The sequence below is a fragment of the Equus przewalskii genome, chromosome 6 (assembly GCF_037783145.1).
Source record: "Equus przewalskii isolate Varuska chromosome 6, EquPr2, whole genome shotgun sequence".
In the NCBI taxonomy this organism is placed as follows: Eukaryota; Metazoa; Chordata; class Mammalia; order Perissodactyla; family Equidae; genus Equus; species Equus przewalskii.
The window spans coordinates 88,131,616-88,157,443 of NC_091836.1; the positions used below are offsets into that span (position 1 = coordinate 88,131,616).

The 25,828-nt window shown below is 51.8% G+C and overlaps 1 protein-coding gene and 1 long non-coding RNA gene across 22 annotated transcripts in view; one reads left to right on the forward strand and one right to left on the reverse strand.

Moving 5' to 3' along the window:
* Positions 1-22,860, forward strand: part of NAV2 (neuron navigator 2) — a 706,640-nt gene extending 683,780 nt beyond the window's left edge. For 20 of the 21 annotated variants that reach the window (XM_070624490.1, XM_070624493.1, XM_070624495.1 and 17 more), the window contains 8 exons: positions 1,037-1,205; positions 4,201-4,436; positions 6,685-6,839; positions 7,051-7,122; positions 8,847-9,043; positions 9,993-10,111; positions 16,388-16,591; positions 19,323-22,860. In XM_070624490.1, coding sequence (XP_070480591.1) covers positions 1,037-1,205; positions 4,201-4,436; positions 6,685-6,839; positions 7,051-7,122; positions 8,847-9,043; positions 9,993-10,111; positions 16,388-16,591; positions 19,323-19,448 — 1,278 coding nt within the window. In that variant the 3' untranslated portion in view covers positions 19,449-22,860. The remainder of the gene's footprint in view (positions 1-1,036; positions 1,206-4,200; positions 4,437-6,684; positions 6,840-7,050; positions 7,123-8,846; positions 9,044-9,992; positions 10,112-16,387; positions 16,592-19,322) is intronic. The other variant, XR_011541254.1, reaches the window with a different exon arrangement.
* LOC139084001 (uncharacterized) lies at positions 22,823-25,737 on the reverse strand. The gene is made up of 2 exons (XR_011541255.1): positions 25,511-25,737; positions 22,823-22,954 (listed from the first exon to the last, which is right to left on the reverse strand). It is a non-coding gene; the product is annotated as an uncharacterized lncRNA (long non-coding RNA).
* Positions 25,738-25,828: the final 91 nt, after the last annotated feature.

The window sequence follows — 25,828 nt, forward strand, 5'->3', positions numbered from 1 at the left end:
GAGATGTGAATGGCTCAGGGCAGACCAGTCCTGCCGCCCAGGCCAAAACCTCACGTTTGCTGATGGGCAGTCAGCGTCCTAGGCTCAGAAAGACAATAGTTTGGGCTGAAAAGAGCCTGTGGGGCATCACAGGTGAGGCAATGAGACCATTAAAGGTAGAAGCTTGTTATGGGTCTCCACCTCAGTCATTATCCAGCCACCTCAGAGCCCACAGACTTTCGTCCCAAGTTCACTGACCTTAGACCTGTGGGTCATTCACCTAGGAGGGAACACTTTCCAAGTTAAACATACGTTTCCTGTTGAAAGATCAAGAGGTGCTTTTTTCTGGCAGCTCTAGATTTTGCTCCCTTTGTCATCAGTATGGTCTTTGAGCCAAAAGAAGGGGCTAGTGGAGAGATCTCTTGTCAGAATTACTTCTTTTCTTTTTTTTTTTTTTTGAGGAAGATTAGCCCTGAGCTAACATCTGCTGCCAATCCTCCTCTTTTTGCTGAGGAAGACTGGCCCTGAGCTAGCATCTGTGCCCATCTTCCTCTACTTTATATGTGGGACGCCTGCCACTGCATGGCTTGACAAGCAGTGGGTAGGTCTGCACCCGGGATCCAAACCATCAAACCCCCCAGGCTGCTGAAGCGGAACATGCAAACATAACTGCTGCACCACCGGGCTGGCCCCCAGAATTACTTCTTCATGAATTCTCCGGCAGCATTCACAGACCCGATATCTTCAGGACTTCAGTCGAACTTAGAAAAAGCAGCCTAACTTTCCATGCTGGGTTCATCCAGACTAAACGTTCACAGTCTTATTAGGGTTCCCCTCCTGGCTAACCAAATAAATCTGTATTTTAAGAGGGCTGTGATGCTCGGGCATCATCCCCATAGGAAGTCAGCTCTTCTTCCCCTCGTTCCACAGCTCAATTTCAACTCAGGCGTCAGCTGGGAAGGAAGAGAAGATGATCGTAAATCACCCAATGAAAACATGAGTCATGGGCAGATTTTTGGCCACATCTTTGATGGGGTCTTGCTTTTATTTTTTCCAGGAATACATCATTCACGTCGACCCGGTGAGTCAGCTCGGGCTGAACTCCGACAGCGTCCTGGGCTACAGCATTGGGGAGATCTGGCGCAGCACCGCCTCTGAGACCCCTGAGCTGCTTCCCTGTGGCTACCTGGTTGGAGAGAACACCACCATCTCTGTGACCGTCAAAGGTAACCCGGCGCTTACAGAGGCGGGAGCTCCCAGAAATGGCGGTCTCTGTTTGGGGACTTGGCATAGGAAGCCGTGGCCACGGTTTTGTTTGTGCATATGGTTGTGGATTGTTTGTTTTCCCTTGCACCAGTTATTCTTATCTAAGCAAGCTGAACAGTCTTTAGCTTTTGCAACCACCGTCGGAAACAAATAATTTTAGTTGATTGCTAAAATTATATAACAGCAGGTCCCATTAACCTTATGACTCTGAGATGATGGAATCTTAATAACCCTGTCGACATGGGGCTCTACCAGTACCAGTGAACTCTTCTTGCCAGGAGGCCTTGGACATGCTCCCATTCCACAGCGGGGAAAACCACGATTTGCTGTGGGTTTGGAGGAGTTCGATGAAGCCGCTGAGGCCCCTGCCCACGCACGAGGCTGCAGGAGCTTCCATTGCCTCATTGCCCAGAGTTAAACCCCAGGCCACAGTGTGTCCCATGGAGCTCTAGGCCCACAAAGTATATTGTGGGGGGAAAAAAGTTTCATGGCCAAATAAGTCTGGGAAACTGCATCATGATCCCCATTTGGGTTTGGGGGCAGGATGACAGAAGTGTACTGGTGTGCTAACGGCTCTGACCTTTGCTGTTGTAACTCCTGCCATTAAAAAGGCTGTTTAATCCAGTCTGACACAAATGTATTTGCCTGCAAACCCCCTTTTCCTGTATTTTCTGAACCACCTGAAGGACGGACTAATAAACACTGTGCTGGGCTCGCCCTTCCCGTCGTCCCGTTTCCCCTGGAGGCACTGGTCTTGACTGTGGTTTACAGTGCCGTTTGGGGCTTTTTGGATGCAGATTTTGTTTCCTGGTTGGTAGGTTTTCCAGAAGCACCACTACGTTCCTCATCAGTAGGAATCGAGGCCTCGTGGTGGGCATCCGTTACTGCTCGAGCCTCACACATAGCTTTATCCTGCTGGCAAGTGCAATTCCATGGTTGTGGCCTCGGGCTGCAAGTGACAGAAACCTACTCAAAACAAGCGTTAGCGAAAAAGGAGGTGTAAAGGCTCACGTACCTGGAAGATCCAGGAAGACGCTCCAAACCCAGCTGACTCCAGGCGCTCCACCCGTGCCATCAGGACCAGGCCCATCAGCCTTGCTCAGCACTGCTTGCTTGTCCTTGAGCTCTCTGCACATGGCTGATGAAGGGGCCCTGGTAGCCCTCAGCCGTCTTTCCAGCTTAGGAACCTACAAGAAAGAGAATATCTTTCTGGAAAAGTGCGACAGAGAATTCTTAGAGGTGATTCTGGCCCACCGCAAGTCAAATGCTCATCGCTGAATCAGTCATTGGGACCAGGAAGAGGCTTTGGCCCAGCCTGGTCACAAGCCTACCCAGGGGGTGGGTGAAGGTGCTGGGTCAGCCCCACTGGAGCCACCTGGAATGAGCTGCCCGTAAGAAAGAATTTTCCTACGAGGGGGAGGAGGAAGGGGTACCAGGCACATTGAAACGACTCTCTACTCCGAGAAGCCTTTGAGGAGGGCCTTATACATCATTGACTCAGACTGCATTGCCTCCACGCTGGCAAGCGTGCCTTGTCACTTACAGGTGGGCATCACAAGCACCGAGGGGTACAAGGAGTGCCCTGTCGCTGAGACCACCCCAGCCCTCTGTGGAAACAGGGACGAGATTATCTGCCTCTGCTGGAGCAGGCCACCCCATCACGGAGCCTCATCTGCTGCTCTCTCAGCACATGGCGTTGTTTTACCATCTCGAGGGATCAGCGTGGGTTTATTTTTAAGTGATACCTAACTCTTCTCTTGTCCTATAGGGCTTGGAACTTAGGCTTTCAAGGCACTAAAACCACTCAAGATTCTGAGCGGAAAGAGATCCGCGAGCTGCAGATGATTCACTTCAGTGGTCCTGGGGGATGGGGTGTGACCACGTGCTCCGAAGTGAGGTCGTCCGCAAATCAGTCACTCCAGGGGGTCTTATGGCAAAAGACAGAAATGGCAACAGATATGCAGAGAGAGGTGCTTTAGTGTTTGCCCTGGTGCTGCTATTAAGTTAGACGTGAGACCCAGTGCTCCATGCTTTGCATCACAGTTTGAGCTGTGTAGGCCGTATCGAGCCCAGTAGAGGAAGGTCTCAGGCCTGTGTCCGGAAGAAAAGTCATTTGAGAACCTTCATCATGGTCATTCTGGAACAGTCACTGCATTTAGGAGCTATTCTTGCTTGGGGTGTGGGAGGGGCGGATCAGAAACAAGCATATAAATGCATTAGGTGGGTCTGTTTGCAGAAAATAATTATATGGAAGAAAGATGTTCTTATAAAACAGAATGAACACTCTCCAATTTATTTTTTACCTACCTGTACTGGTTTTCTTGAGATGAGTTTTTAACAGAGTTACCTTAGGTTCTGGACGTGTAACCCTGGATGGCTCTTTTCTGGGGAATGCTATCAAGAAAACAGCTCTTTGAAAGCCCACAGCCGTGACAGTGAAGTTGGTCCGGGCGAGAAGGGGGAAGGTGTTTCCTCGATATTGTTGAGGCTCCAAGTCTAACAGTACTCACATCCCAAATCAGATGGCCTCACCTTGCGTTCTTCCTCTCTCTAAAGATAAAGTGTTGATACCTTCATGGTACATCTGAGAGTGGGCAGCCGGGGCACCTGGAAGGTTCACCTTTGGTTTGAGCGAACACCATCTAAGGTGACTCCAGACAGAAAGCCGGCACCCAGAGTCTTAGGGATTCAGCAGAGGACAGACAAGGCCCGAGGGCCCAGATGGGAGAGGTGAATCAGAGTCTGGGAGAGCCAGCCAAGCCGGGGGCCAGAGCACATGGTGCTGATGCGTGGGAGCAGCGGCAGTTTGCTCTCAGCCTCCGGTGCACCTGGTGGGCAGGGGTCCCAGGTCGGCAGGCTCCGAGGAAAGGGTGGCCTCCGGTTTTGGCTGTCCTAGTCAGGCACAGATGGCTCCCCTTTCCACGGGCTTCCAACGCCCCCATCTCTCTGACACAGGGCTCGCGGAAAACAGCCTGGACGCGCTGGTGTTCGAGTCCCTGATCCCCAAGCCCATCCTGCAGCGCTACGTGTCCCTGCTGGTGGAGCACCGGCGCATCATCCTGTCCGGCCCCAGCGGCACCGGGAAGACCTACCTGGCCAACCGGCTGTCGGAGTACCTGGTGCTTCGGGAGGGCCGGGAGCTGACGGACGGGGTCATCGCCACCTTCAACGTGGACCACAAGTCCAGCAAGGTGAGGAGGCCACTGGGCAGCTGCTGCCTTTCGGAACTGTTGATGCCGCCACCGCCCTGATGGGAAAGCAGCATTTCCCACATGCTCTCCGCTGGTGTCTTTAAAAGCCCAGCGAAGGAGCTCAGGAAGGGCATAGCAGAAAGGACAGCTTTGACCCAAAGCTGCCTGGCAAGAAGTTCCATCTGTAAGTCAATCTAGTCCATTTCTTGCCTCCCGCCATGAGCTGGGCATGATGCTCAGTGCTAGGAGTTCCTTAGGATCACCTCAGATGTGCCATTTCAATTTACCAAGAATTTTTCATGAGCCTGCTGGATGCTATTGTTTTTCCAAAATGAAACCTCCTTTTGTGAGAAATAATAATAATAACAGCAGCTTGCATTTATAGACTGCTTGCCCTGTGAGCAGCAAATCGGCCGCCTCACAGCTCTACCTCCAAGAGAGTCGTTGCCACTATCCCATTTTACAGAGGGGGAGACTGAGACTTGAGGCAAATGGTCCTGTGCCATGGGCCAGAGCTCCAATCTAAGTCTTGGACTCCAGAGCCTGCCAGTGGGCTCGATCGTGCTTCACAGGGAGTGATGGAAAGTTTGGACAGTCTGACCTAGTCCCGGCCGAGGGTTGTGAAGTGTTTCCTCAGACCTGTGTGCTGTTCACGTGGTGGGAGTTGATGGATGACCTGCTCTGGCTGGCCCTGCGCAGTCACGGTGGATTGCAATGACTCCTCCCCCTTCAGAATCACCTGGTGTGTTTGAAGATGCTGATTCCCATTCCCTGATGATCTAGTTCAACAGGTTGGGGGGTGGGGAGCAGGAGTCTGTGTCATTCACTAGGTCCCCAAGTGACTGGTGTAGGGGCGGGACTAGAGAGAAGCGGTCAGAGCCTCTGGGTGAGGAAGCTAAGGGAGGCTCCCTCTCTTCTGGGACCAGGGAGAGAAGGACTCCAGGTGAGATTCCAGCCCCTGCTCACTCTCCTGGTCGGTCCCCCTTGTGCAGAGCACAGCTCCTCCACCGCACCCCGCAGGCCTGAGGAAGGGAGGCAGGCTCCCGGGCTCAGAAGCCACGAGTCCTGTCCTTGTCAGGTGTCCGAGGCCAAGAACCCAGAATGGAAAGGAGTTAAAAGAAGGAGAAATTACTAGAAGTTGGGCATTTTCTATGCTAGCAAGTCACATTTTGACTTACTGGGAGGCCCGGGTGTGTGTGTTCGTAGGAAGCGGAGGAAAGGTTGCCCTCTGAGCAACCAGCCTGGCGTGCAGGACAGTCTGGTGTGGCGAGGAACATGTGCTGGGGCAGGCGGCACATCTGGGTCCAGCCCCACTGCTCACCCTCTGTGCCATCTCAGGCCACTCACCTGAGTTTGTGCCTCAGCTTCCCCACCTGTGAAATGGAGGTGGTCACAGTACCCACCACAGAGGGTCACTGTGGGCTGCAGAGGTTCGTCTGCATAAGGCCCTCAGAGTGTGCCTGGGCTGAGCCATGCTGGTTGCGTGACGATGAGATCATCGGGCAGTCATTCTGGGTTCCCTGGCCAGCCCTTAACTCACCGTTTCAGCCTGTCCCCGATTGCATCATTATTCTTCCTCTTCCTTTCCTGACACGCATCCATAACCCAGCCACCCTGGGCTGCATTCTGGCTCCAGCTCCAGCCAATCCCCACCTGTTCTTCACAGTTAAATTCAAAGCTTACCCTTCCAACCAGACCCTGCGAGGCCCCCCGTGCATGTCGACCTCTCTCCCCTGTACTGTTGGTTGTCTGCCGCCCAGCACTCATCAGCTGTGCTTGTATGTGTGTTTGTGTGTGTGCGTTGGCGGGGGGAGGTCCTTTGCTATGTTAATTCATCCTGAGCTGCCGTGTAAACTGCTCTCAGGCACATGCTCTGGAAGTCCAGAGATGTATAAGGTGCCTGCCCAGGGAGCCTATTGGGAGGTTGGCATAATAAGAAATATCAAGAAAAGTGACAACACTTGTAGAGAAGTGGCACAGCAGGGATATAGAACCGTGCCTACTGTGCTCTTGCCCAGGCTGAAGGTTTTCTATTATCCGGTGAATGCCAGGAAGCAGGACCCAGGCCTTCTGACCCCTGCCCACCTCGCATCTCCTGAGACCCAAACTGATGCCCTGTAGCAGGTGGTCACTCAGCACGTGTTCCCCACATGGCCTCCGGAACGGCCTTTCCTCCTACATTGGCGGCTCAGCATGTTCATCTTCATCGGGGTGCGTTCACTCGCTTGTTCTTCCCTTGGCCCCACAGGAATTGCGCCAGTACCTGTCCAACCTCGCCGACCAGTGCGCCAGCGAGAACAACGCTGTGGACGTGCCCCTTGTCATCATCCTGGACAACCTGCATCACGTCGGCTCCCTGGGCGAGGTCTTCAACGGGCTGCTCAACTGCAAGGACCACAAATGGTAAGGGCAGACTCTGGACCCCCTGGCCCCGGGAGAACGGCTGCTATGGGACCAGTGCTGCGTGGGGAGCTGTGCACACCCATGGCAGGGTCGGCATCAGCGGGGGCAGGCAGCCGGCGTCTACCCGGCCACACAGACTCCCCGGGCGTCTGTGAGCGCCTTCTCGAGCGTAGCTGAGACTCACAGTGTCTCTTCCCTCATTTCCCCACAGCCCGTACATCATCGGCACGATGAACCAGGCTACCTCGTCCACTCCCAACCTGCAGCTTCATCACAACTTCAGGTGAGGGGTCACTTGTTGGCGCCTGTTATATCCCAGGCATTGTGCTGAGCTTTTTTCCCAGCTTAGCTCATTTAATTCTCACAACAGCCTCAAGTAGGTAAACGTATCGTTCTCAGCTTACAAATGGGAGACTGAGGCTGGGAGAATTAAGTGACTCTTGTGAGGTCACACAGCCGGTCACTGGCAGAGCTGAGACTTGAACCCAGGTTTCTGAGTCCTGGGGAGGCAGTGTTGAGGAGGCAGCCTTGGGCAGGGCCTGGAGGCTCGCTTGCCTGCCCTGCTCATCACCAATGGCGCATTTCTCTGTTCCAAGTGAACCCCAGCCATGAAAGCTCTTGCTTATGAACCTCCCCATGAGGCTGGTTCTCCGGGCCTCTGCGCTCCAGCTGCTGTGAGCCCTCTGGGCCAGCATGGGGCTGGGGCTGTCCCACTGCTGGGTGTGGGAAAGACTGTGCAACACTGTCTTGCTAAGTTGTGTGGCCACTTGCCTGGCCATCACTAAATGCCCTTTGCTCTGCCCTGATTCCCGGCTGACTCCTCCACTCCTCCTCTCCCGCCTGGGCCCTTAGATGAGGGTGAGAAGCCATTTCCTGGGGTGGGATCCCCTGTCATTTTCACTGGCCACTCTGCAGGCACCTCTGAGGGAGAGCTACTGAAAGTGGACCTGAATTGTAATTATCAGGGAAATGTCAACTCCTCCAGGCCACTGGGATCATGCAGGCTACATCGTGCTATCTCTGCATGCATGCTGTCCCAGCCTTGTCCATGCCTTCTCCTGAATATCCCTCAAGTCCTCCTTTCTCCTCCTTCGTCCTTGTTCACTGCCACATCACCTCCCAGCACACTGCTGCAATCATTTTCTCACCACTCTGCCTGCCTGCAGCTTGGCCCGCATGCAGGCCATCCTCTGTGCCGGTGGCAGCCAGCGTGAGTATTCTAGAATTCAGCTATGACCGTAACACCTTCATGCTTCCAGTCCTTCAGTGGCCTCCAGAATGAAATCCAGGCTCCTTGGGTTGGCAGGTCAAGTCTAAACTCTGGTTACACTGACGCTCTGGCGGTTTCCCCAAACACTCCACGCTATTTCTCCTGCCTGCTCAATTGCTGCCAATTGCTCTGCACCCACCCACCCCCCATCCCCCGCAGCCCCTGCTCCTGCCTTTCCTTATGTGGCTGCTCCATCGCTCCCCTCTAGTCTCAGCTCAGACGTCCCCTCCTCTGAGGAGCCTTCCCCAACTGCCCAGGCTTTGTCATGTCTCATTTCTCTGCTTGCTGGTCTGCTTCTTCCACTAGACTCTGAGGTCTTGGGGACCAGAGACTGTGTCTTAGTTCTTGTTAGAGCTCTGTGGCCCAGTACAGGGCCTGGCGCAAGCACAAGAGGCAGTTAGCCCAGTGGTTAGAGCTCAGGCTCTGGAGCTGGACTATCTTGGTTCTAAGCTCTTCTGTTAACTGGCTGTTTGATCTTGGACAAGTTACATAACCTGTCTGTGCCTCAGTGCTTCTATCTGTAAAATGGGGGTGGCGATCATATTTATGTCACAGGGTTGCCATGAGGAATCAGGAGTTAATGTCTGTGCAGTGTTCAGAATAGTGTTGGCACATGGTGAGTCCAGCTTTAGGATTAGCATACATACCTTCCAGTTCCCGTCTGCTTTGATTTGAGAGGTTGCCCACCATTTTCATCCCCATCATCATCATTGAAAAGCATTCCCGGCTTCCTCCAGGTGGGTGCTCTGTGCCAACCACACGGAGCCTGTGAAGGGTTTCCTTGGCCGGTTCCTGAGGCGGAAGCTCATGGAAACAGAGATCAGTGGGCGGGTGCGCAATGTGGAGCTGGTAAAAATCATCGACTGGATTCCCAAGGTCTGGCATCACCTCAACCGCTTCCTGGAGGCACACAGCTCCTCGGACGTCACCATAGGTAGGTGGGAGGCCAGGTGGCAGCTGGCAGGCAGGTGGGGCGGGAGGCAGAGGGGGGATGCTGCTCCTGGAGCTCTGGCCTCCTCGGATCACTCTCCTCAGGGTCCTGACCAGGACAGCACTTTGCAGGCACAAGTCAACTTGTTGCTGCACTGTCCATACGGATAGAGAAGGGGTCAGGGGGATGGCCCAAGAGAGGCCCCAGACCGCCAGTCACTCAGTTCGGGGGCTGTGTCTCTGCCCTTCTCCCCTGCCTGGTGCACTGGTGCTGGTCAGCAGCAGAGAGTTGTGGCTGGCCTGGGCTGACGCAGAAACTGCCAGCTCAGTGAGGAGCCCCCATCCCAAGGCTCCCCCAGGTGAAAACAACTCTGCCAGATTGGCTCTGCTTTCAAAATAAAATCTGATCAACATGCCTGAAGCTTTGGGTTCAGAGGAAAATGGGTCACTGATCACCCCACCCTCCTGGCGTCCTCATTTTAGTTTGAGCTTCTGTTCCTGTCCTTGTGCAGACGCACATACATGTTTTATGAGTTCAGTCATGGTGTGCACACAGGATGTGCTGTTCTTTCTCATCTCGTGTTGTCTCGTGAGCATTCTGTGTGGATGCTTGTTTTTTATAATTCTTTTTAAAGACTGCAAGGTAATCAAATCATCATTTCCTTAACCATCTCTGTTCTTTCCGACATTGAGTGTGCTTCCGTTTTCAGGATTCATGATACTGCAATGAGCCCCTTTCTCCATAAAGCCTCTCCTCTCTTTTGGGTGATTTCCTGGAGGAGAGACGTCCCGGGTGGTGTTAGGTAGCCCAGGCGTCCTGCTCTGTGTCCTCCACTCGCAGCTGGTATTCCTCCTGTTGCTTAGAAAATCCAGGGGCCCTGCTGTGAGGGATGCAGACTGGCTTCTCCTGACCCCCCATTTCGGCTCTGACTGACTTTCACTGTGGTCCCCAGGCCCCCGGCTCTTCCTGTCGTGCCCCATCGACGTGGATGGCTCCAGGGTGTGGTTCACTGACTTGTGGAACTACTCCATCATCCCCTATCTCCTGGAAGCCGTCAGAGAAGGACTCCAGGTGAGGAGCACACTGACCACTGGCCTCCTCAAAGTTGGGGGGATGGTTGGGGCTGGCCTGGTAGCACAGCAGTTAAGCTCACATGCTCTTGCTTTGGCAGCCCAGGGTTTGCTGGTTCGGATCCTGGGCACGGACTTACACATGCTCATCAAGCCATGCTGTGGCAGGCGTCCCACATATAGAACAGAGGAAGATGGGCGCAGATGTTAGCTCAGGGCTAATCTTCCTCAGCAAAAAGAGGAGGGTTGGTGGTGGATGTTAGCTCAAGGCTAATCTTCCTCAAAAAAACAAAATGTTGGGAGGACTGTTTTGGTGACCAGATGAGTTGTCTTTATCTCCTCCTTCAGAAATCTGCCTGAAATGGGGTAACAGCCTCTCACCTGTGAGGCCATCACTCTAGCACAGTGTAGGACATGGTTGGCTGCAAATCCTGGCTTGGCCACTGTTGGCTGTGTGACCCCAGACAAGTCATTTAGCCTGTCTGTGCCAAAGTGCCCTCATTGGTAGAAGAGATTAGTAATAATACTCTGCCACAGAGTTGTTGCAAGGGTTAAACATAATCAGAAGTGCTCGGCATAGTGAGCGCATAAGAAATGGAAGTGTACTGGGGCGGATCACTTCACAGTTTGCAAAATATTCTCATGTCTGCTATTTGGTTCAAGCCTTGCCTCAGTCCTGGCACCTGGACAGAGACTTTTTTTTTTGTCTCTATCTTTCAAAAGAGGAAAATTGAGGCTGAAAGAGAATATATGACTTGCCCAAGGTCATAAAAGTGAATCTTGAGGCATCTGGGATGTGAGTCCAGCCTCTGGCTCCACTTCCAAGTCTGAGCCCTGGGGCCGTGGCACTCACCACCTGCCACCAGGCCCCTCACGGGTGACCCTGGGGCCCCTGAGGCTTAGGTCCCTCCTGCCGCGCAGCAGCTGGAAAGTACAACTCTTCCCTTCTCATCCAGCCCAGAGTAACCAAGCCAGGGGCTTAGCGGTAAATAGGGTCTTGCGGCGGTTTTACTGTTGAGCCTGGAGCAGCCTGAGCAGTGCATGGACTCCCAGCACCCACACTGATCAGCAGACGTTGTGCACGGTTGAACATCCAGAAGCCAGTCTAGCAGCCAGCTGTCCGAGAGCTTCTTTGTCTCCTTGGTCCCGCGCAAGGGAAGATGCGAGATGCTGTTGTAGGCCTGTGGAGGGTGGGAGAGGGCACGCCCACGTGTACATGTGTGATAGTGCCCATTAATGGCTTTGGTCGCTGTTTGTCGTTTCTGTCCATTTGGCTGAGCCTGGTGAATACTTGGCTGCTTTGTACCATGTTGCAGCACTGATGGTCTGCAGAGGCGGTCGGACCAAGGACTTGACAAGGAAGGTGTTGTACCTCTTACAACTGGTGTTTCATTGAACTGGAGCATGTAGGCTGCAAATTCAAGCCACCATGTGGAAACATAAGTGTATTGTGAGGGCAGAGCGCGTAGCAAGAAATGAGGCAGTCCCTTGACCAGCCCCAAATCATTAGTTGGCAGTGTCTGAAGATCATTAATCGATGGGAGCATTTCCATTCTCTCTAGTGAATGTGGCTTTCAGAAAAAAAAACTCAGGTTTCAGATCTCAGCAGTGGAATCTCCCTCGGTAGATGAATTTCCTCGCCTGGGTAAATTGACCATAATTTAGTCTTTTAGCAAATGGATTTCTTAGTACCGCAAACCCCAACAGCCACCCAGTCGTTCCTATTTTCTCAGGCCAATGGTAGCATCTCTCCCTGCTGGATTGTTGCAGTCTGTTTCCTTGCAGAAGCTGCGCCCCTCTGTTCTCCATCAGTGGCTTCCCAGGACTGTGGAATGCCCAGCACCCCGGGGAAACTCATGCTGCTCAAAAGCAGCCGAAGGAATTGCGGGTGGAAGAGGCGCACTGTTTCCTCATCATTCTGCCTTGCCTCTGCAGTCTCCCACGTGCTTCTTTGCTCCAAATATATCTTCTGGTGAAGGACAGGGAGGAACAGGAGAGTATGCGTGGAAAGACTCACGGGCTCCTTTGAATAAGGGTTTCCCCTGCCCAAGGAGGCACTCTGGGGAGGGGAAGACTGTCTGTGCTCCAGCCTCAAGCTACACGTCAGCAGGCGCATGGGTCCTCACCAAGGATGGACAGCGCTGGCATCCTAAACTTCACAAGGGCCTGTGGGCATGGCTCTGAAAGGGGGTCTGAACCCCGCTTCACGTCCTGTAGAGGTTGCTGATGGAGTTCATTGTGAAGGAGCTTCTTTCCCACAAGAGCGAGGCCACAGTTTGAAAAGACTTGAGGATGGCTGTGGAACAGCCCCTCTGGGGCAGGGGACAGGGACGTGCCCCAGTCTCATGAGACGTACCAGTTCCGTGTGAGGCAGGAACAGGCATTGCTTCCTGGTGCTGCCAGGTCTTTTAAGGCTAATTTTTCAAGAGCACGGGAGCCGCCAGGGGAGGCAGCCAGAGTTAGCATTTTACTAGGTTGCTTAAAAGTGAGCCCCCCAGTCTCAAATCTGTGACTTCATCGTCCTGATGAGCCCAGGAGGCCCCAGAGAATCTGCTGATTCATGAGGAAAGCTGGTGTGTTCTTCGTGCCTCTGGTTTTGAAGGGAAGTTTGCTGACTTTTATTGGGGGCCTGCTCCTCACCAGCGCCGTGCGGGGGGCCTGACACGCATTGTCGCGTTCAGTTCTGATAGCTCGGTGTGCACCTGGTGGACGAAGGGACCAAGGCTCACAGGAGGTTTGACCCCTCCCAAGTTCACTCAGCGGGGTGTGATGAGCTGGCGTCGGTGCCCGGGTCTAGCTGACTCCTCAGTTACTTCTGTGAATCTCAGGCTGTCCTGAGGACCCCATATCTCCACCTAGAAGCCTCAGGTGGCTCAGGGAACCAACACTTGTCTTTCATATAGTGGACTTCTACATAGGATTTCAGTTGACAAGATGATTCCTGTATTTAAGATCCTCTGCTCTCCTTCCTCTTACTTTGAGTCCATGCCTACTGTGTGCTGGGCCCTGTGCAGGGTCATTTACTCCTTGCCTGACCCCGTGAGGTGAGTGGTGTGGCCATGAGGGGAGCACGCTGCGGTTCAGAGCAGGCAAGCCCTTGGCCAAGGTTCTAAGCTGAGAAGAGGCGGAGCCCGCAGAATGGCCTCTGATGGGGCTGCCTGTGGGGGTGGGCAACACAGAGACCCTGCTGCCATCAGCCCTCAGAGGTGCATCCTTGCCTTAAGGAAGCGTGGCATTGCCCCCTAGTGGGTACCAGATACCTTTGCAAGTTTTGAGTCTTCCCAGTAAGATTAGAGGGGGTACGTGTGTATATAAGGACCTTGATGCCTCCATGTGTGACATACATGTGCATCCTGCAGAGTCTGAAGCCTCACAGTGGCCCAGGTTTTGGTTTCCAGTGTCTTGGCCCCGTGTTCCTGATCCAGTGGTCATACCAGGCTCCTCCTGGCTGGCTGGCTGGCTGGCTGGCTTGCTGGCTGGCTGCCCGCCTGCCCGCCTGCCCGCCTGCCCAGAGCTGCCTCACGGCTCTGCAGTGGGGCCAGGGAGCTTTGTGATGTTTCCTTTGCTCACCACAGTCCTTACCCAGCCTCTCATCACCTGCACTTGAATGTGTCCGGCAGCAAGCGGGAGGCTCGTAAAAGTACTTTCTGTTCTCGCAGGTGATATTGGCATGTGCCTGGTGTACGTTTGTCTTATGACTCAGTCCCCAGGCCTGTTCCCCTCAGAGCTGCTGTTGTAAACAGTTGCCAAAGTGTCTCAAGTCTGCAGCGGAACTCGGAAGGCTCCTGTCCCCCTGGTGGACAGATTACCCCACCTACTCTGAGACCCTGGGCGAGTCTCCCCTCCCTAGGCCTCAGGTTCCCCATCTGTAGTCTGACGTTTCAACTAGAAGCCCGTTTTATCAAGCTGGCTTCTGTGGAGCCCCAAAGTTCCTCAAACTACTCAGTGGTGGGGTCTGGAGAGAAGAGCAAATATCTGGAAACCCCTGGGCCAGCTTCTCTCCAAGGACTTGATGAGCTCTGAGTTCCGGCCTCGGTTATTCTGCAGCCCTGAGCATCCCCTCCTCCAGGTGGAGGATGGAGACAGAAGCAGTAGCTGTCAGAAATGAGGGCTCAGTTCAGCCTCACATGCATGAGGTCTGGCTTGGGATAGGCAGCTCCATTCCGTCAGGAATTCCCTTGGAGGGAGAAGCTTCTCAAAGTTGCAGGAATGTTTCTAATCTGGAACAGGCCTCTTCAGTTCTAAGTGTCCCCACATGCTTGTGTTCCCCTCCTCCCTGGCACGTACCTACACATGATCCCTTCCTGCTCAGACTGTGACATGCCTTCAGAATGCCAGACTGCATTCTCCGACCTGAGACTCACCGCCGCCCCAGGTTGGGGAAGATTTAGTAACAGACAGAGGCAGAGCGCTAGACAGGAGGGGTGCTGGTGTCTGAGAAAGCGATGAGGTCATGGGAGGCTGTGTACGTCTTGAGTGGAGGGGAGGCAGCCTCAGTGGAGGGAGTTGGGTGGGCCCATCTGCAGAGTGGGCAGGGGGCCAGCTTCCCTGATGAAAGTCTATGTAGCTTAGGCAGTCATGAGACCGCTGGAGGGGACAGCAAAGCCAGCCTGGGTTGACGTGTCCTCGTCTGGAGGGCAACCTGGTCTGCGTCTCCCTGCTCCAGTTCCGGCTGAGTCCTGTGGCTCTTGCTGGTACCGGGTGGTTCAGAGCAGACTCAGGACGGGGAGAGAGGAAAGGTCAGACAAGGAAATTGGGGTCCTAGTGTGAATCCAGCTCTGCTCTCATTCTAGTTCCAATCTAGCTCTTTTCCCACTGGCTCTTCTCTTTAGGTCCTAACTTTCCCATCTGGTAGATGAAAGGGCTGGGATAGGTGACCCCACTTCCTTTGAGCTGAGGCAGCCTGTGACTTGGAAAGACGTGGTTTCATCAGTTGTTGCTCAGCCCTGTTCTACATCAGCATCTTGCCCTCACTCCCTGCTCAGCTGCAGGAGTCCCAGGAGGGCAGAGGGAGCTGACAGACAGACAGTCGGTGGGCCAGATGTCATTTTACTGTAGAAGCCCCCTGCAGCCACTGTGGTTCAGGAGTTTTTGGTCTTGGTACCCCGTGGTCCCCGGTGGAGGGGGTGCCTCCCAGAGCCACAGCCGGCACTGCCCTTGGGTCATGTCTCGGCCTGGCTGTGAGCACTTCCCACCACACATGCTCAGACCCCAGCGGGGTGTGGGATTCCAGTTCTACCTCGTCTCGTCCCTGCGCCTATCTTCTCTTCTGAGAAACTCGGGGAGCAATGCTTCTCGGAATCACTGCTTCTCACGTCCCCGGCGCACAGTGAGCTGTCAGGTGTGGCAGCAGTGGCGGCGTTAGAGGGGAAAGAGAGAGAGACTCTGCCCCGCCACGTAATGCGCAGAGCCTCGCCATGGGGAGTGGGGCAGCCTGGGTTTTCATTCTTTAAAGAACGTGCGTATTTCTAGAACTTGCCAGTAAGATTCACTAAAATCATTTTATCATTACATATTTAAGGCTTAAGAAAAGGAGCTTGGAGGCCTGGCACTGGTCTTATCAAATTAAGTGATAAAATAGTTTTCTGTTTTAAGAGCAAATTACTTATTAAGGGCAATTTTGAGAAATACGTGAGGGAGGAGAAGCACTCCCCACATGTAACCTCTGGTAACAATTTGCCGTTTTAAGTAACCAGTGCTTCTAGAGAGGGGCTCTGAGAGTCAGACCCGCGTCAAGAAATGGGGTTTTGTGGGACTAGGACCATTTGTGATGCCCAGCACCCGATCTGTGTGCTGTGGGCGGGAGCACCCGGTGGGATACTAGAGTCCGCTCGTGTGAGCTGATAGTCAGCACCTCTTCCCAACTCGGCATCCGTGACGTCATGGGGATAGTTTCCAATCGGCCCTGGTGGGAGTAGTTACACCGCAGGAACTGGCAAATGCTTCAAATCAGGGGTTGTGTGTCGAGCTGGATCAGCAAGGCTCAGAGTTCAGGGTGACACAGTGAGTCAGTGGCAGAGCTGAGGTGGGAACCTAGGTCAGCCTGACTCCAGAGCCGGAGTCCTGACCCTCAGCTCATGCTGCCCTCCGTCTTGGCACGTCAGGCTGTGTGTGCCTTGGATGACTTCTTTCCCAGCATGGGGTTCTGGAAGTGAAATGACTCTGTCGGGGGACTCGTAATGCTGGGTTTGGGGAGTTTTTCAGAAGGCTGCAAAATCAGGGCTGCAGTAGAGGTCTCAGCCCACTTTCTGAGTATTCTTGCTCTTCCTGTTTTCAGCTCTATGGGAGGCGGGCCCCCTGGGAGGATCCCGCCAAGTGGGTGATGGACACCTACCCTTGGGCAGCCAGCCCACAGCAGCACGAGTGGCCTCCCCTGCTGCAGCTCCGGCCTGAGGATGTCGGCTTTGATGGCTACTCCATGCCTCGGGAAGGGTCAACGAGCAAGCAGATGCCCCCCAGCGATGCTGAAGGAGACCCGCTGGTGAGTTCTCAGCTCCCAGAGCAGTTCAGCTTTCATTAAGCGCCTACTGTATAGTGATGCAAGGCACGCTGGAAATAGGGAGGTGACTGAGCCCTGGCCTTGCTTTGGAAGGCTGGACCCATCACATGCTTGGGGACTTTTTTACCAATATATTCTCCCATGGTTCTAGTTTTTCACTAAAGCCTTTAAACCCTCTGAAATTTGTCGTAGTATAAGGGAAAGGTTAGGAATTTTATTTTTTCCCCTATGTGTCCCCACACCTATTGTCCCTACACCCCTCTTTGCCCTCTGATCTGGGTGCCACCTTGATCAGGTGCTGTCCTGGTCCACTGAGCTCTCCACTAGCAACAGAGCAGAGACAGAGCTTGCTAAGGAGCAGACACCCACGCCAAATGACCAGGGCACAGGCCGGGGAGGCTCGAGAGCACGAGGGACTCACGGAGGCCAGGGCGACCTGAACGTGGGTCCCACGGCCAGCGAGATGAGTCTCTCATGCTGCCTGAGCTTCCTGGTCACTCCGCTGTTGCTAAAGCAGCAAAGGCCCTTTCGGGGGGACCTGGGCCAGTGACGCTAACACTGCAGTCATAGAACTGCCAACATGAGGCCCGTTCATAGTCATACCGCAAAATTAGACCTAATCAATCACGGCCCTGTAAGAGAGGGCGGAAGCACGTAGACCAGAACCTCCCGTGGTTAATGGACCATTATCGTGCCTTAAGTTTAGGCCTGAGCTCCCTTGGCAACTAAAGCAAAAGGAAAAACACAGCAGAGAATATTACTTGCATTACCTAATGAAAGAACATCTTCATAAGAGATGCAGCAGGATTCACTGACAACTGATTTGCTGTCCTAGCCCTAGTGACTCATTGATTTGCTAGATGAAAAATAATAATAATAGGTGCTCTGGGCTGTCTGCCATCCTCCTGGCTGGTGCGCTGGAGCTGGGTCCTATTGGGGCTTTTTGAACAGAAGCTATTTTTAAATGCATTTGTTGTTTGTGTTCCTCTGCACAACCTGATTTGCAGCGTCTACAGCAGCAGTTTTACAGAGGAAAGGATTAAACTGTAAAAAGCCATTTCTAACACTAACCGTGGCTAAAAGCCAAAGTCATGGGGTGCAGGCTCATGAGGTCTTAACTTACATCAAAATAGAATTTAGGATATCCAGAGGAGGAATGGCCAGCTCATCCCCAGACACTCTCTTCTTAACCAGGAATATTTGAGTCACTCAATAAACACAGAAGGCGTTTAGATAAGACCTGGGGTTCTCGGAACAGTTACATAGGATTCTCCTTCCAACCCCAGGCCCCCAGAAAGAAGCGAGCTGTGCCAGCCCCACAAACCCTACTTACCAAGTTAGCTATTTGGTGTTTCTCCTGAGTCCCCTTCTCTCAGGCCAGGGCCACAGGTCTCTGTTGTAATAGCTCTCTCGTTTGCTAGTCTGTCCCCATCATGGGACTGAGAGCTCCAAGAGGACAGGACCTACTTGTTTTTGTTCCAGATTGTGTAGTATGGGCACACTGGGAATGTTTGATGAGTGAATAAATAATCCTGGCTGTCAAGGATTTTCCATTGTACTTCAGCCCCACCTCTTCCCCAGGTACAGCTGTGCAGATGGGCAGCCGCTGATGGTGCCTCTGTGGCCTGGCTCCCGCAGGGAGACTCTGCTGGGCATCCTGAGGGGCAGCTGGCCAGGGCGCAGCCGGATTTCACACCCAGCTGCACCATGTCTTAGCCTTAGCTCAGAAAGACCCTATCTTCCTAGCTTACTTACCAGATAAAATATAAAATACTTATACAACTTAAAGTTATAAATAAAATAAAAGTAGCTTTTAGTTTCCCATCTCCACTTTGAAAAAATGACTAATGGACCGTAGACCAGGGAAGAATCAAGGGCACCATCTTCAGACTCTTTTCATTACATCAGATGATGAGGATGATGATAGCAGATCACCTCTATTGAGCACTTTCTCTGTGCCCGGCCCTGTTCTGAGGGCCTGATACACATCCTGTCATTCTGTTCTTACTTCATCCCTAAGAGATGTTCTTCATCCCTCTGCTGCTGTTCTCTCTCCATCCTGTAGATGGAGAGCTGGCGGCTCAGATAGGTTAGGTAATTTGCCCAAAGGTTCCTGAATTGGAATCCACGAGGCCTCTCTGGGGCTCTGCTTATAGCTGTGCTGCCGTTCCCCTCCTTGGGAAGGTTTGACAGGAGCTGGAGCCCAGGGGCTCCAGGCTGCCCTCTGGCCAGAGCTGGGTTTGCTTGATGCTCATCGAAAGGGGAGCATGCGCTTCGGATGTCAGCCGTGCTGATGCATGGGTTCCAGGAGCGGGGACACCCACCTAGCACCTTAACCCAGGCTGAGGGCATGCTTGAGGAAGGTGTGCCCCTCCCAGATAAAAATAAATACCATATTGGTAGAGGAATTTCTATGCTGTTTTCAGCGCTCTGCATATATTGACTCAATCCACACAGAATGTAGCGAAAATACGATTATCATTCATATGTGACCCGTGAGGAAACTGAGGCACGAAAAGGTTAAGTAACTTGTCCAAAGTCATGCAGCTAGTAAGTGATGGAGCCAGGATTTGAGCCCTGGAAGCCTAGCCCAGAGTCCATGCTGTGGTCCACTGCCCCACGGCAGGGCCACAGTCCCAGGTGAGCCTCCAGGAGGCAGAGATGGGCGGCTGGCGGGACTGAACGCTGCTCATCCTGTCCACTCTTTCCCCAGATGAACATGCTGATGAGGCTGCAGGAGGCAGCCAACTACTCCAGCCCCCAGAGCTACGACAGCGACTCCAACAGCAACAGCCATCACGACGACATCCTGGACTCGTCCCTGGAGTCTACGCTGTGACAGGGGCCCGGCCGTGGAGCCGGCCCACCTCCTCCCCTCCTCACCCGGCTCCACCTCGATCCTCTGCACCATCCTGAAGATGCCCTCCTGAGCCAGCCCCCGGCCGCAGCCTGAAAGCTGCAAGGGACCCCAAGACCCCTCGTCCTGCAGCCTTGACCTAGGTGCAGCATCCCGGGCCAGCCGCTCTGGACCACGTCCTTCCACAGTGAGAACTGCACTATCGTCTGTTTTGTTTTCGTTGTTGTTTTGCCTTGTTGCTGTGACCTCCCTAAGACACTGAAGATACTTCTCGGGAAAGGATCATCACCACTGAAACAAAAAGAATTAAAAAAAAAGACCCCACCTGAAACTTGGAACCAAGCAGTATCCTGTCATGAGCTGCCCAGAGACAGAAGGGGCTGGAGTGCAGGTGGAAACGTAGACAGCACGGCTTCCCCTCAGCACAGACCCTCCAGACCAGCTCTGCCGCCAGCACGCCCACTTCCACGCCAACCCGCCTGTCCACCCAGCCGGCCACAGACTGAACTGGTGCTAGCTAGGACACTTGCTTTGGTCACTCAACAAACCACAGAGCTACAGTGCAGGGAAACCGTAGGAAAAAGCAAATCGTGCTCTCTGTTCTGTTTTTAAATGGTGCTCTCCTTGCCCGAGAGGTATTTTGCCTGTTCCAGTCCAACCACACCTTTCAGATCCGTCAGCCTCCGATGAACCCACGAGAGTTAGTGTGGGGTCGTGCGAATGTGTGCGAGCGGATGTGGCTGCCATGCAGAATGGCCTGTGTCTGTTTCCTTCTTAGAGACAAGTGAATCAGGTTTCCTTTCTGACAACACTGTGTGCCGTGAGAATTGGTCTGCTCTGGAGAACTGATCACCCCTTTGAAAATGAGGTTGAGTTTCTCCCTTTCGGACTGTTTGATTTTGAAGATCCTTCTCCTTCCCCTCTTGGTCGGAATCGATCCTTTGGTGAAAGTGAGAACCACAGGAGTGGAGTTTCGGTTTGGTCCTGCTGAGTTTGGGTTTTCAGTTGTCCACCCTCACAGTTCTGCACGCTCACCTCCTCCCCCTGGGGTTGGGGGTGGTTGCGTCCGTAACGTGGACCAGGACCCCATCCCCAACACGCGGGTAAGCCCACCTTGCCTTTCCTTCTCGTCCTCGAGGCTTCAGAACGTGCGTCGACACCTCGAGCGCCAGCCCCAACCTCAGCCGGGGTGGGGAGGTCACCTCGTGAAACATTTGCACTTTCCTCAGAACCAACGGGACGCAATTCAACACGGGGGGGCAGCCGCTCCCTTCCAGAAGCCCCAGCCCTGGCCTCTGTCCGGACGAGCCTTGCCTGACCTCTTTGGTGCTGACCTTCCCAAAGCGATGCCTTACTGGTTTTGTACTAACCGTGTCCATTTATGAGTGTCGTGCCTGCCTGGGGTCCGTTTTTTTGTTTCCCCCTCAGAGCAAACAGGGCTAAGAAGTCATCTACTCCTTAGAAGAACTCAAGTCGCTGTGACTTTTCTCATCCAGTAGACTCGTTTGTGTGGATGCGTGACTATGGGAAAAAAAAAAAAGATCCATTTTTTAGGTTCTTATCAGCCTGCAGCTAACACCCTGACTGGACAACGATCTGTCTTGTGCAGGAAAAGGCAGAAGTTCCTACAAGTCTACGTAACATTGCTGAGACATGCCTGCTCGTGTGTGTCTTCAACATGCTGGTTATTTTCTTTACAGGGTGTGGTAAATCTTTGAGTTGTTTGTTTCTGTCTTATAAAGAGAATCTTTATTGGACCCCAGTGGGGGTGTCTCTGTTAACGATCAGGGTTTTTATTGCATCTTTTACATTTCTATTTCTGAAGATCCATCTCTCTGCATTTTTTTCTTACTTTCTTCCCACAAGAGCTTGACCTGAAACTGCTCACATTACGTTGGATGACACCGTTTTCTTCCTGGAAAGGAAAAGGGGAATGTGTCCCGCTAGCTGGGGAATGGAAAACCTCTCGTCCTGTCTCTGCTTTAATCTCAGTGGACTCAACCCCCTGCCGAGCCTTCCTTAGTCATCTGGGTGTGTGAGTGTGGCTTGTTCTGTTCTGTTTTTCATAACGTTTTTGATCCATATATTTAGCCTGTGACCACGGGCCACACCCTGAGCCTTCTGGTAAACCTGAAGAGTGGTCCTTCTCAATTTATCTCCCAGCGATGACCTTACACGCTCATACTGTGAATTTGGGAGGAGGTAAAATTGACTTCTCCTCTTGGGCAGTTTTCCCAGCCACCTGGTGAGTAGACACCTGCAGTATTGTTCACAACTTTTTTTTTTTTACGACACCCTCTCTTCACTTTCTCTTCTCCCCTCTCCCACAGACTTCCCTCCCACTGGGTCCAGGGCAGAACCGAGACCTCTGTCCCTGGTGCTGCCCGACTGGCGACCGGTGACTTTAAGTAGTGTAACCCTTGTACGATTCACAGCTCGGTGTCCTTCCTACAGTTTCGGGAAGCAGGGTTGTCTGACATGCACATTTCTTATTTTGGTCCTCTTCTACTTCAGTGTCACTCACCTTTGACAAAGTGACTTTCTACTCATTTAGGGCTCTGTCCGAAATGCTTCCATTTTGCCTTTTTTTACATTTAGGCGAATTTTGAAATATATGAAATTCTATGCAACATTTATGTTGAGTTACCAATGGAAGCCAAAAGTTTTCTTCCCAAACTGCCAAGAATTATACGGGCCATAAATGAGATGGGGGTACCGTTTAATTTAAGGGGGGGCGGGGTAGGGGTGGGACAGGAACAAGAACAAGATTTGCCTAGACCTTTGTGGTATCTTGGGGATGTTTTTTATTTTACTGTTGATGCTTAAATTTCAAAATTCTGTGTATTCAAATTTGATCGTGGCGAATCTACTTCAAAAGAAAAAAATAATCTGACTTTGTGGATACTAAATGGAAGGTTTGCTGTTTTGAGCTAGTTGTTTCCAGTGGAGCAGTTTATGAAATATGTTCTATAAGATGTACATTTTTTCATTGTAACATAGAAATTGTAAATAATTGATTAAAGTGCTGCATTTTGATGAATTTTTTCTAGCCATTTTTAAAGAGAAAACTAGGAATTGAGTATTTTGTGTACGGTATGTTTCCATCTTCCCTCCCTGCCTTTGGCCCTCCCCCCACCACCTTCTGCCTTCCGCCCCCCCTCCCTACCTTCCTCCCTCCCCCACCTCCCCACACCCCCCCCCCAGCCTTCCTCCCCTCCCCCTCCTTCTTCCTCCCTCCCACCCTCCTTCCCTATTTAATTTTCATTTGTCCTGAGGTTTTTGGATTTGCCAACGATCTGCTGGAGATCATGCCCCACGTCATAGAGAATAAAGCTGATGATTGTACCAGTCTTAAATTATTCATGATTCAATAAAATTTATGCTTATTTATTCAGATTGGCGGTTTGGCTTTTCTGTGCTGGAGCGAGTCCCCGTTGGAGTTCCATTTCATGCCAAGAGGAAGTCATTCTTATTTGGATGCAGCAAACCTAGGGAGAATGCAAAACATTTGCAAACCTGTCATTGCCACTATGTCACCAACATCCCACCTCTTCTGTTTCTCATCTAAGTTATTGCTGCTCACATGGAGCTTGTTAGAAACGCAGAACTCCAGGCTCCTCTCGAACTCTAGGAATCACTGAGGATCTTGTGGAAATGCAGATTCTGATTTAGCAGGTCCAGGGCAGGGCCTGACACTCTCAGTTTGTAACAGGCTCCCTGCCGATGCCAGTGCTCTGGGCCCAAGACCACACAGAGTAGCAAGCCGTGTCAGCATCCGGCCGGCACCCTTGTCGACCTCTTGGCATAAGGAAGATTTTTTTTTTAACCTATTGAGTACATACCAATTGCCACATGCTTTCCCAAATGCTCCAGTATAATCTGCAAATGACCCTGAGGAGGTAAGTATTCTTACTCCCATTTCACAAGTGAAAAAAACAGGCTCAGAGAAAACAACTTGACAAGGATCCTAGAAGAGGTGAGGGAGGTGGAGTGACATGAAGTGTCCAGCTTATTGTGGTGCACAACAGTGGCCCAGCCCGGGGAGATGAGGCATCCCGATGCATAGCACAGGCAGTTTTTAACGCCTGTCAACAAACGAAGAGGAGATAGTCCAAATGTTTTGACAACTCACGTGACATATTCTACCCCCTTGCTATACAGAGTATTCTGATGTTATCTAGGAAATATGACCAGCATGGGTAAAGGGCATGATGGGCTAGGTGGCTTTTTATTTTAAATGTTTATTTTTTTATTTATGCTTGGGGAGGGGTGGTGAGGAAGATTGGCCCTGAGCCAACATCTGTTGCCAATCATCCTCTTTTTTTTTCCCTCCCCAAAGCCCCAGTACATAGTTGTAAATCCTAGTTGTAAGTCATTCCAGTTCTATGTGGGATGCCACCACAGCATGGCTGATGAGCGGTGTGTAGGTCCATGCCCAGGATCCGAACTGGTGAACCCCGGGCCACTGAATCAGAGCACATGAACTTAACCACTCGGCCACGGGACTGCCTCTGACTTTTTAAAAGAAGGAAGGAAGGCAGGGAGCTGTGCATTTAAGTACTTACTAGGTGCCAGACACTGTACCAAGAATTTCACTTTGTCCTGATCACAGCACTTCTCAGAGGTGGGTATGATCATCTCCATTTTACAGGGAGAACATGGAGCCTGAGCAGTAAGTAACTTACTGTAAAGTAGAAATGGAGTTGCACTTTATCTGGTTCTAAAGCCCACATCCTTCTGTCACTTGATGCTACAGGGACCCTAGGATGGACTTTGAGGGGAGGATCACACATCCCTTCTGTATTAGTTATTTGCTGCTGTGTAACAAACTACTCCCCAAATCTAGCAGCCTAACGCAACAAACATTTTCTCTTTGTTTGTGTGTTTGAGGAGTCCAGGTGTGGCCTACCTGGGCCATCTGCCTCGGGATTTCTTACAGCACTGCAATCAACACATCTTAAATATTTACAAGGAATATTTAAAGCAAGAACTATGGAAAGCATCATATTTAATGGTAAAATCTTGAATATTTTCCCTTTCAGATTAGAAGACAAAGATGCCTCCTGTCACCACTTAGCATCATAGTAGAGACTTTAGTGCAGAGAAGAGACCTAACTCATGAGGATGGGAAAGGAAGAAATTAGACTGTCTTTATTCACAGATAACATAATGTACTTAGGGAATCCAAAAGAATTCACAGGTTATTAGAAATAAGTTGAATAAATTTGCTGGATATGAAATCAGTACTCAAAAATCAACATCCGTATGCAGCCAAAAGTTTAAAAAATTTAAAAATATCAATTTAAAAGCATCAAAAATATCAAATGCCTAGGAATAAATGCAATGTAAGATGTGTAAAACCTCTACACAGAAATCTATGAAACATTATTGAGAGAAATTAGAGAAGACCCAAAGAAATGGATGTATTCTGTTTATGTATTAGAAGACTCAATATTGTAAGGATATCACTTCATCCAAAATGGACTATAGGTTTGATGTAATCCCACTCAAAAAGCCCAACATGGTTTTTACGGGATTGACAAGATGATTTGAAACTGGATATTGAAATGCAAAGGGTGCAGCACAACCAGTGAGGAAGAAGAGGAAGAGAGGGATTTCTCTACCAGACCCCAAGACGGATAGTAAAGGTCATTAATGAAGACTGTGGTATCAGTGCCACCACCGACAAAGAGTTCATGAAGACAGAATAGGACAGACTTTCCCAAAATAAACCCAACGCACGCTTGCCTTAATACATGGAATGATGAATATGTTGTTTCAGACCAAAGGACCTATTTTATGGAGGAGCGAACGTGACAAAGGACAGACTACCATGGGGTCCACTGCTTCCTTCTATAGAGCTGGAGGTCAGACTGTCCTCTCAGAGGCTGAATTAAGGCAGCAGCTTGGGACAGACTCTGTGTGTTGGAGCACAGTTCTCATTTTCAACCGCCAGCCATTATTTGCTGCTGGGTGCCCCACGGCCAGAATACAGAGGTGTGGGGACCGAGGAGTGGAAGCAGGAGCCACCCGCAGCGACCCACCTTGGGAATTCTCTGCTTCCTGTTCCTGCAACTCCAGGCTCTGCGGAATTCGAGGGGCTGGTCCCTGGCGTGGGGAGGTGGGAGGAGGGCTTCTTCTCTTCTCCCATGGACTTTAGATCTCCACCTGCTCCCTGGTCACTTGGGACTGTCCCCGCTGGGAGCGACAGGAGTTACTCTGCTGGTGGGGTAATCACCGTGATTGTGCTGAGGAGCTAGGGCTGCATAACGGGAGCGGTGAGAAGTATGTCTGGAACGTGGAGAGCTCTCAGCGTCACCTCTTGGCAGTGCCGTGCCTGGCGATAACTGTGAATGGGCATT